Raw genomic sequence first — 12,316 nt, 5'->3', positions numbered from 1 at the left:
GTACACAGGCACTAGAGGAAATTAGGGTTACAATAACTTGCTGGAGAAGCAGGAGACTGTTTGTGAATAATAGTTTGTTGTCTACTCTTTCACAGCTTGGAGTAAATGTGACAAACGTAGCATTCATCTTCAAGGTTTTCTTCACAGTGCAGGCCCTTAAACAGTTGCTTTGGCCAAGTTCACACTTGAGATTAAGCACTCTCGTCGGAACCAAAATGAGATACAGATGATTATGTCTCTTAAATGAGCAAAATAGAGATTGCAGTCCATTTAGCGTGTCTGTCTTCATGTATATGCAGAATATATGCTGATTATTAGAACACTTAAACTACTGGGAGTAGGAGACACAAACGTAATCATTTAGCACTCGCAATGTGATTTATCAAGAATAAAACTGCTCTGCAGCCTCTGTTACACGTCTCTATTTAGCACGCCTGAAAGGTGCGTGCACACTGGCACAATTACGCGGAAATGACCTTGCCGCGGGAGTGATTGCTGCAATAAAGACCATGGAGAGAGAGACTCTTCCGTGATCAACAATCAGCAAATTTTGACAATAATAAACAAATATATTTTTAGCATCTTCTGATGGTGATTTTTTTTTTTTTGCACAGAGCTGTAAAAAACAACAAAAAAAGAACTCTGTCATGTTAATCACATCTGACCGGGCTGATATACTATGCTGCGGAGCTAAAGTGCTACAACAAATTTGCAAATGTTTGTTAATATTCAGCAGAGGTGGGTAGAGTACTGAAGCATTGTACTCAAGTAAGAGTATCATAACTTTAGAACAATATGACTCAAGTAAAAGTAAGAAATAGTCATCAATATAATCACTTGAGTAAGAGAAAGTAAGTATTCCGCGAAAAAAATACAAACCCCGTTTCCATATGAGTTGGGAAATTGTGTTAGATGTAAATATAAACGGAATACAATGATTTGCAAATCATTTTCAACCCATATTCAGTTGAATATGCTACAAAGACAACATATTTGATGTTCAAACTGATAAACATTTTTTTTATTTGCAAATAATCATTAACTTTAGAATTTGATGCCAGCAACACGTGACAAAGAAGTTGGGAAAGGTGGCAATAAATACTGATAAAGTTGAAGAATGCTCATCAAACACTTATTTGGAACATCCCACAGGTGTGAAGGCTAATTGGGAACAGGTGGGTGCCATGATTGGGTATAAAAGTAGATTCCATGAAATGCTCAGTCATTCACAAACAAGGATGGGGCGACGGTCACCACTTTGTCAACAAATGCATGAGCAAATTGTTGAACATTTTAGGAAAAACCTTTCTCAACCAGCTATTGCAAGGAATTTAGGGATTTCACCATATACGGTCCGTAATATCATCAAAGGGTTTAGAGAATCTGGAGAAATCACTGCACATAAGCAGCTAAGCCCGTGACCTTCGATCCCTCAGGCTGTACTGCATCAACAGGCGACATCAGTGTGTAAAGGATATCACCACATGGGCTCAGGAACACTTCAGAAACCCACTGTCAGTAACTACAATTGGTCGCTACATCTGTAAGTGCAAGTTAAAACTCTCCTATGCAAGGCGAAAACCATTTATCAACAACACCCAGAAACGCCGTCGGCTTCGCTGGGCCTGAGCTCATCTAAGATGGACTGATACAAAGTGGAAAAGTGTACTGTGGTCTGACGAGTCCACATTTCAAATTGTTTTTGGAAACTGGATGTCGTATCCTCCGGACCAAAGAGAAAAAGAACCATCCGGATTGTTATAGGCGCAAAGTTGAAAAGCCAGCATCTGTGATGGTATGGGGGTGTATTAGTGCCCAAGACATGGGTAACTTACACATCTGTGAAGGCGCCATTAATGCTGAAAGGTACATACAGGTTTTGGAGCAAAATATGTTGCCATCCAAGCAACGTTACCATGGACGCCCCTGCTTATTTCAGCAAGACAATGCCAAGCCACGTGTTACATCAACGTGGCTTCATAGTAAAAGAGTGCGGGTACTAGACCCGCCTGCCTGTAGTCCAGACCTGTCTCCCATTGAAAATGTGCGGCGCATTATGAAGCCTAAAATACCACAACGGAGACCCCCGGACTGTTGAACAACTTAAGCTGTACATCAAGCAAGAATGGGAAAAAAATTCCACCTGAGAAGCTTAAAAAATGTGTCTCCTCAGTTCCAAAACGTTTACTGAGTGTTGTTAAAAGGAAAGGCCATGTAACACAGTGGTGAACATGCCCTTTCCCAACTACTTTGGCACATGTTGCAGCCATGAAATTCTAAGTTTATTATTATTTGCAAAAAAAAAATAAAGTTTATGAGTTTGAACATCAAATATCTTGGCTTTGTAGTGCATTCAATTGAATATGGGTTGAAAAGGATTTTCAAATCATTGTCTTCCATTTATATTTACATCCAACACAATTTCCCAACTCATATGGAAACGGGGTTTGTAAGAGTACCATTATTTTAGAACATTATGACTCAAGTAAAAGTAAAAGTAGTCATCAATATAATCACTTGAGTAAGAGAAAGTAAGTATTCCGCGAAAAAACTACATAAGTATTGAGTACCTTGTGAGTAACTTCTGAATTTTTTTGTAGATATTTTTCAATGGTTCTTGGACTACAATCGTAGTTGATGTATGCATGTGTGTAAAACATAAAAATCATATACAATTTGTTGCAACATGTTTTCTCCAGTTAGAAGTTGAATTCTTGGAGGCTGAAGTGTGAACATGTCTACTGACACAGATGACAGCACATAATATTATTGTTCTTTTTACTAGTCTGAAAGTAATCATTGAAGATGTGTGCTGTCTTGTCTGACATCATGACACTTTTTAAAGTCAGTACGTTTCTATGCACTAAATTAGTCTGATTTGTCAAATTAAATAGTTTCTTCTATTTTCACAGCTACATGTGGAGTTCTAGTTTTTATGATCTTATCTCTAAGGTGACTGATGGTCACATGCAATGTGCCTCTCGTACACTCTGGGGCGTTTGGTCATTTCAGCTTGTTTAGCTATGTGGAAATGTAAATACAGCCGAAGAAGAGAATGCTACATGCTAATAAGCTTGCACTAGTAACTTTCAAGGTCTGCATCTAACTTTCCACTGCTATTTAGTGTTGTTGGTCATTTTTTAATGTGTTAAATTGACACTTGTGGGTTTTAGGATCATCAGAGACATAAAAAAAGATGGCTATTTTAGTCAACTGTTGGAGGAGGTTTCTGCTCACCACTTGTCTCAAACAGCCGGTGTCTTCTTTGGGAACTTTCTGATACTTATTAAACAAGTAGGTTTCTATTTTATCATTCCACCGGCCACTGTTAATTTTGTACTTAGTTTTAGTTATAGTCTTCTGACAAAAATTTATATTAGTCATTCAAATTAATGTTGGTTTTAGTCTAGTTTTAGTCGACTGAATCCCTCAACATTTTAGTCGATTACAATTAGAGTACATGTTGTTGTTATGAAGTATAACAGACAACACATCTTTGAAGTTTTCTTGAAAGCACTTTTATTAATTATTATTGCATCTAAAAAACAAAATACACAACAAAACCTGCACTCCATGAATATTTCAATAAGTACATTTCACACTAACCTTGTTGTGTGTTGGGTTTTTAGCTGAAATTAAGCATTTTTTGTGTTGAATAATATATGACTAAAATGGTCACATAAAGACACAAACTAGTTTTATTCTCAATTGGCAGGCAACCTTACCTATGTGTACTACAAAAGTAGTGGTTGAGTAAGCAGTCTTGCTCCTTCTCTACTGTATGAGTCATTTGGAAATATTAGTTTAGGCTTACTTACTGTTGCGTAGATGTCCTAATGATTAGCCTGCAGATGGTTCATCAAGTCGGTTGTATTTTTACCAGAGAAAATTGAGCCATAGGATTTACAACATATCTTGTTGTCTATGTCACGCCAAATGTCTTCCCCCTACAAAAACCTTCCCCCCCCCCATTTACTTCCGGGGTCATTTCCTCTTACGTCATTGACAGCGATCGATAGAATCCAAATCTCCTGAAAATGGTGGTGTCACTGAATGACATTTGTCTTTATATTTCCCAGGGGACTTATGTCAAACACCAGCAGGCTTCGAAAAATTCCAGGCGGAGTGTTAGGGAAAATTTCAGGCGGAGTGTTAGGGCCGCTGCTGGGAACTTCTGTCTTCGTGGTAACGTGCAAAAAATATTAATTAATATATAATACTGTTAAATGTCTGTATTTGTAAACAATAAAAAATCATTTTACATTTCAGTTTTTTGCCTCATTTTAAAGTCTTGAAGAAATACCCAAGGTTTTTCTTTATTTTTATGTTCTTATTCTAAATATTGTCGTTTGTCTGACCACGGGTCATCTGACTTCACTGAGGTACATATGTGCAGTGCTATTTACATTATGGACAAACAATTGGGCATATACTTATTAGGCAGCTTCAATTATACCTTAACTGATAATTGGCTCATTACGGAAAGTGACTTGACACAGAGGGCAAAGTTTATAATTGTAGAGAATTCAAAGTCATGTCAGGGTTATTATCGGGGTTGTTGGCAATTATTTTTATTATTTGCTAAAAACTGCTCCTACTCACGTCTCAATATTGGGCTACCACGGACCAGCCGCATACAGTAAAGGTATGTTCTTACTCGAAATTAGAGTGAATCTCAGTAAATCGTGTTTCCCAACAATATCAACCTAAAACCCATCCGTCTGAAAGAAAAATGAACCCTGAAGTAGTGTTGACCCGTGGAAAACGAATCAAAAATCGTTTAATTCTCCGTCAAATGTGCAGTCAGGAATATCCTCAAGATAATTTGTCCGATTAATACAGACGTTTTGTTAACGCTATATTATAAAAAATAAGAAAAACAAGTATCCTTCCAGCGACGGGCAGTCAAAGCCGAAGTGTTATCGATCGCTGTCAATGACGTAAGAGGAAATTACGTAAGTAAGAGGAAATGACATACGAGGAAATGACCCCGGAAGTAAATGGGGGGGGTTTGTAGGGGGAAGAAATTTGGCGTGAAAGCTACCGTCGCAAAACTAAAATGTCTCCATATGTCTTCTCTTTCTTCCAGGTGTAGAAGACATATTGTAATAATGTGGTCAGCAATACAGTAGGGATGTAACGATATAATAATTTCATATCGCGGTTATTGTGACCAAAATTATCATGGTTAACATTATTATCACAGTATTGTGGAATGTGCTCAAAAAGCTTTTTAAACATAACTAAAATAAATAGACACACTGTTAGAAAAGTAATTTTTGTACATGTGTTGACTTTCTTATGCCTCACTGAAGTGTTGTATTCTTGTGTGGTATCTGTTTTAATAGCTAAACGGTTACTGATGTACTGTAAATATTAGCTTGTACTGTATCACTTAAATATGCATTTAAATGAAAACTGTGTAAAAATTAAACTCTATTCGTTTTTGTATTACTTCTGGTGGGCCTTGTGTCTATCCTTTTCTGTTCAGCGGTACTTGAACACACCATGAAAACACCTTTTGTCTTTTCCTCTGAGGAAAGATTGATCATCATAATTTCGTTTTCAGAGGGCACAGCTTGTAGGTTCAATGTGCACAGCTAATAAACTTAGTGGCTCAGACAGTAATTTGTTTATAGAAGTTTAGATTGGGGTATGTTGTTTTTAACAGGAAAAGACGTATGTCTCTTGTTTTCATGTTAGCATTTAAGCTAGCAAGCTGGCACAAGTCCGCCATGAGTTTATCAAAGTGAAGTTATCAATCTCAGTTTCTTCGGTCATTTTAATTTTAAAGGATAATGCTAACCATCGGGAGTTTTACCCCCGTCATCATTATTACAATATATCATTACATTCCTACAGTATATTAAGTCTGGTTTCCCGGTAAAAAATCCAAACACTGTGTCTCAGTAATTGGAGTTCTGATTGGATCGCCGCCATGAGGCTCCGTTTGATTGGCAAAATGGAGTCAAACATCACTAAAGCTACGTTGGATTGGCGAAACAGAGTCATGGGACAGTGCCTGCCGGAAGAACACTCTATGACAAAATGAATTTGTTTTTGTAAGCCTTAATCAATAGATAATGAAATAATTATGATACAAATAAATGTAACGATCAGAATGAAACTCAATGTAACGGAGTAAAAGTAGCGTTTCTTAATCACAAAAATACTCAAGTAAAAGTAAAAAGTATGTTACATTAAAACTACTCTGACAAGTACAATTTTTTCAAAAAGTTACTTAAGTAAATATATCGGAGTAAATGTAGCACGTTACTACCAGCCTCTGATATTCAGCATTTGCAGCAATTCCGACATACGATACCCTGCAGTATTCCTGATATTTCTTTAGGGCATTTTTTTCTTCTTGTCAGAAAACATAATGTATCTTAGTGGTTCTCAAACTGTTTTCACCAAGTACCACCATAATAACCAACATTAAAATACATTAGCGTAGTAGGCCTAAATATTTATTAAAACCATGCAGCGGTTTTACACAACAAGTATATTTAATATTTTTGGCCACTGTAACATTGCAAATAATTTGAACAGGAACTTTGTGTTTAAATATTTAATTAAGTGATTCTTTGGCGTACTACTAGATAGAGCCCGTGTACAACTAGTTGTATGCGCACCACAGTTTAAGAATAGCTGACCTATCCAATACGTTGAAGCAAGATGAAAATAGTTCTAAATATCTCGCTCCTTTTGCACGGTAAGGCGGCATGTGTATGTTGGTGTTTTAGAAGATGGCGCTTGAGCCTCGGAAAAGGCCACTAGTAAATGGATGTGAGCCTCCAACCTCATACATGGTTCCTGTTCCCTTGTGAGAAAAAAACCCACTATTCCCTGAAAGGTCAGCTCTACCAGAATCAGCTTTGCTTTCTTCGCCTCCCTTTGTTGTTACATGCCTAACGCAAATGCCAGCTTTTTCTGAATCGTCAGATTTTATTCTTTCAGATAACGTAATTACATTTGTGTTGATTTTATGTCAGCAGTTTTAATATCTACTGAAATGAGCCCAGACAAAAACGATCTCTGAAAGCCCTTATGATGATTATCTCGACATTGCGGCGTCTGGGTCGGATGTTGATGATGCTTGAAATCAACAAAGGATCCAATTTGCAGTAAATATGCCGTTTTGTGTTTGTGTTTTTTCATATACTGTACATCTCTATGTTTTCAGTCCTACTCGTCGCATTATTGTGTTTAAAATAGCCAGATTAGAAACATGGTGGCCGACAGAAAGATGCTGCAGGGACAAAAATGTAAAATAAAGTTATACTCCCTCATCTATGTAAATTATGCATTGTATTGTGTATGTTTGGTATATCGTTTTTATTTAATTGTTATGATTGTGACTCTCCATAATATTGCTGTGTCATTGAATATGTTAGTTATTTTCATTTTATGAATATACAAAATTAATTCTATTTTTTGTTAAATTTTCTCATTTAATCGTTTCCTGCCACGTAATTCAATTTGTTTCACTGTTATGCGTAATCAATATTCAGCAGCACTTCATGATCTCAGATGCTTAATTGTGACTTATTAAAGAGTCTGAACGAGGAGAGGATTGGAATGTATTGTAAGATGAAGCATAGCATATGTTACGTACCTTCCGTGTCACTAAGAGCACTGTAAATACATAGACTTAGATACCAAGTCATTACTAAAAGCTTCACCAGGTATTACAAAAAACATCTTACCTGTGAATCTTCAACACTGCTTACATATTCTTCCACGAGTCTTACGCATTATTGAAAGTAGCTTCTGAGAGTAGACTATCCTTGTGTGATTACCACACCTCCTTTGCAATGCAAATTTCAACAGTGCATGCAAATCTTTGAGTAGAACTTATTAATTAGAAAACAACTCTACGGTGATAACAGCACCAGCTCATCAAAACAGCAACATGTTTGTCGACAGGGTCTAAAACAGCTTGGTAGATTAACTAGTGTTTCTACACACGACCCCTCGTGTTTAGCTGCTTGTTTGTACTGTTGCCTTGTTTGTTTATGTGTCTTTTTATTTATAAGAACTAAACCAGGGCAATTCAACTGGCAGACCAGGGGCCAGATCCAGTCCGGGAATTACATCTTACTGACTAACATTTTTACAGCGATTCCAAAAAACATTAGAGACTAACATAGATTATCTTTGACATGGGAAACATATTGCTTGTGTTTTAATTCATGACTAGCCATTTGGTGAAGTAAAACTTTTTCGTAATGGCAGATCCTTGCATTGACATTTTACCTTCCTGAGAGTCCGCGTCCTCTGTTGTGGACACTTAGTTTTCACGAAACAGGGCTATTTTTTTCCAGAATTTGTAACTCTGACATAATAAATAAACCTAAAACAAATGTCCACTACAAAGAATGCCGGTTCTCAGGAATATACAACATAGGAATAATAGTGAAGGCAGAGGTATAATCTTAGCTTTCTGGAAATGTGGCTCGCAGAGCAATTTACTTGAATAGCCCTGAATTAAACTAAGCAGAATCAGAAATACTTATTCATTCTTTTGTTTCTCTCATTTTTGCAGGTCCCCTTTGTATGAACTAACATGGACAAAGTGGTCGTCAGTCTCCTGCTTCTGGGAATCACGTTTACAATGGTCCGTGCATGTCCCAAATACTGTGTATGCCAGAACCTCTCAGAGTCTCTGGGGACTCTTTGCCCCTCCAAAGGTCTACTCTTCGTCCCGCCGGACATAGATCGTCACACGGTGGAGCTCCGACTGGGTGGTAACTTTATCCTCAAGATCACCACTCAGGACTTTGCCAACATGACGGGTCTGGTGGACCTCACCTTGTCCCGCAACACCATCGGCACCATCCAGCCCTTCTCCTTCATTGACCTGGAGACCCTGAGATCCCTTCATCTGGACAGTAATCGATTGACCGATCTGGGACCGGATGACCTGAGGGGTTTGGTCAACCTACAGCACCTTATCCTCAACAACAATCAACTGAATCGCATCTCCAAAGTCTGCTTTGATGACCTGATGCTGACCCTGGAAGATCTGGATTTGTCATACAACAACCTTCGCAGTGTGCCTTGGGAATCCATCCGCAAGATGGTAAACCTCCATCAAATGAGTCTGGACCATAATCTTATCTCATTCATCGATGAGGGAACTTTCACAGATCTAGAAAAACTGGCTCGATTGGACCTTACGTCCAACCGTCTGCAGAAGCTCCCACCGGACCCTATCTTTGGCCGTTCCCAAAGCAGCATTGGGATGACCACTCCGTACGTACCTCCATTGTCTCTAAGCTTTGGTGGAAATCCATTGCACTGCAACTGTGAAGTACTTTGGCTTAGGAGGCTGGAACGAGAAGATGACATGGAAACATGTGCTTCTCCTACAAGTTTGAAGGGCCGCTACTTTTGGTCAGTCCGTGAGGAGGAATTTGTTTGCGAGCCTCCTCTCATCACGCAACATACACACAAGTTGCTCGTGCTAGAAGGTCAAACAGCGAGTTTGCGCTGCAAAGCCGTAGGTGATCCAATGCCAACCGTCCACTGGGTTGCACCAGATGACCGCCTGATCAGCAATTCCTCCCGGGCGACTATATATGAAAATGGCACGCTGGATATTACAATAACAACACCCAAGGATTATGGAACCTTTACTTGCATAGCTGCAAATGCTGCTGGGGAATCGACAGCCTCAATAGAGCTGTCAATCATTCAGCTCCCTCACCTGACGAATGGTACAAACCGTACCACACAGTCCAAGTCTGGGCTTTCAGACATAACAAGCTCTACCAAGATCAGTAAGGGGGAGCCTAAAATTCTGCCTGACAATGCGGTATCTGTCTCAGAAGTGTCCGCTGTCTCTGCCCTGATAAAATGGACTGTTAGCAAATCAACTCCAAAGGTCAAAATGTATCAGCTGCAGTACAATTGCTCTGAAGATGAAGTCCTCATTTACAGGTAAAAATCATCAACACATTGACATCATATCTGAATGTTTATTTTAACTTTTTTAGTAGAAGCATCGAATAACTTAAACCTCAAGCTGTCTTCACCCTGGAACTACATCATTTTGAGTCTTTGGCTAATTGTTTGATTGGTATTTGGGAAACTATGTCTTAAAAAGTTTTGGAAGACTAGAATACATTTTAATTAGTTTTCAGATGTTCTCCTCTTTTAAAAAGTCATGGAGGTTTTTTTTGGTTTTTTTTTGCCTAGAACCATTATTTACAAAACAAACAACCGATTACTGACTTCCACAATAATACATTCCACTTGCTGCTCAAGTCCATTAAAGCTGAGGGGAAACGCTCGGCTCTGTGAAACACATTTCCAATGAAAAATGAGACAGGAAAAGCAATAACATCCAGAAAAGATAATTGAGCTAGAAAATAGAAAAGATCAATTTTGATGTGTCCCAAGATGTAATTTTGAGGTGGCACTACACTCAGAACTCTCCAGTTTTTGGCGTATACTTTATATTATGCTCTTCAAAGTGGCCATGGCCTCCATGTTTTGAGAAATTCAGTACCCCCTTGGGCTCTTGTGGCTGAGTTTATATCACATATATATATATATATATATATATATATATATATATATATATATATATATATATATATATATATATATATATATATATATATTTAGTGCAGTAGTTTTCTCAAAATGTTTATATACTTTTTTAGCGTAGTGGCCTAAATATTTATTCAAAACAAAACAGGTTTGACTTGATATTTCAAGGGGTATTACACTTTTTGGGGAATTTTACCTATGGTTCACAATGATTATGAAAGACATGACGACAGACGGATGTTTTAAATGCATTCTAAATATTAAATACATTAGATCAAAAGTCCACGTACAATGGAGCCTATGGGAGACGTTCAATTCTGCCCATAGAGCCTCTAAAAAAATACCTCCATTAGGGTTTTATATACATGATATAAGTATATATGTAGTTTAGTAACAAGCACATTTATAATAACATATTTACATATTTTGATAATTTTAAGCATATGTGGCGCATTGATTTAAAAAACGAATTGCTTTAAATGTTTTCTTCATCACTGATTTCTGCTCACACACTTTATGAGGGCCAACAGACATAATAAAACATCACTTACTTTATAAGGTCTGCTGTCATTAGGATACCGATAGCTAGGATGTTCATATATTCTGATTTAGATTAAAGATGTCTCATAATCCTCGCGAAGAAACGGAGTGGAGGGGCGGGGTAAAACAGGCGCTTTTCGTGTTGTTCTTGCCAGTTCCAGGTCCTATATGGCGGTCAAAATGTCAAAACTTGTCGGACTAAATTTTCAGCCATTTACTTTCCAGGTGAGAGGCATGATTTATGACCTACAATAAACTTACAGGGAGCAGGGAAGCGAGGAAGCAGCAGACCACTCCATGATTGAGTGCAGTGGCTTTGGACTGGGACTAGCTTAACTTTGCTCGTTTAGAAGCTAGCTAACTGAAACTGAAGTGGTGAAACAGAGAGAGTGGTGCTTCGTATGTTCAATAAGAATATAAAATATGTTAGAAAAGGAATAAAGAAAGCTGTAAAACAATTAGTAGCACACAGATAGTAAGAGAGCATTTAGCTTTGAACAGTAAGTGTGACAAATTTGCTCTGAAGAATCTTTACATGTCACTGACTGGTTATGTTTAGGCGTTAAAATTATACTTCAATTAATTTCAAATAAATGTCCAATGCAGAACATAACATTAATGCTCATTCATGAGCATACTGAATCATAGTCCTCCTGCCTTATTCAACATCTCAAAAAAGTAAAATATGTTTTGCCCTTTTGATATTTAATAATCAAACTTTCAATAAAAAAACTTTACAATATATAAATACATAATGAAGCCAACCACTGTTTTATCAATTAACATATAACATTTTTGCTAATACATGAATATATACTATAAGGTCCCCCCCAGTTGGTCATGCATTTTGTCCAAAGTCGAGCAATGATAAGATTAAATATCAATCATATGCTAGTGGGGGAGGAAATGATTGCATGAGTTCCTTCATGCATGAGAAAATGTAGTGTCTTACTCATTATGGAAAAAGGCAATTAAGGATGAATTATAGACTGCAGCAGCAATGTGTGTGTGTGTGTGTGTGTGTGTGTGTGTGTGTGTGTGTGTGTGTGTGTGTGTGTGTGTGTGTGCGTGTGTGTGTGTGTGTGTGTGTGTGTGTGTGTGCGTGTGTGCATGTGTGTGTGAGTAGTAGAGGGAGTTCAGACGGATCAAAGGTAAGAATAGAATAAAATGAACAGGAACATTGTCTATTTATAACTAATTATGCCAAAATTCTAAA

At 37.7% G+C, this 12,316-nt stretch overlaps 1 protein-coding gene across 3 annotated transcripts in view; it reads left to right on the top strand.

Moving 5' to 3' along the window:
• Positions 1–12,316, top strand: part of LOC133611565 (leucine-rich repeat and fibronectin type-III domain-containing protein 2) — a 376,941-nt gene that overhangs the window by 359,961 nt on the left and 4,664 nt on the right. For all 3 annotated transcript variants that reach the window (XM_061968459.2, XM_061968460.1, XM_061968461.1), the window contains one exon: positions 8,549–9,945. In XM_061968459.2, coding sequence (XP_061824443.1) covers positions 8,570–9,945 — 1,376 coding nt within the window. In that variant the 5' untranslated portion in view covers positions 8,549–8,569. The remainder of the gene's footprint in view (positions 1–8,548; positions 9,946–12,316) is intronic.

This window comes from Nerophis lumbriciformis, linkage group LG08 (assembly GCF_033978685.3).
Source record: "Nerophis lumbriciformis linkage group LG08, RoL_Nlum_v2.1, whole genome shotgun sequence".
Classification (NCBI taxonomy): domain Eukaryota; kingdom Metazoa; phylum Chordata; class Actinopteri; order Syngnathiformes; family Syngnathidae; genus Nerophis; species Nerophis lumbriciformis.
Note: the sequence above shows the minus strand (reverse complement) of the source record. Positions and strands in the feature narration are given on the sequence as shown.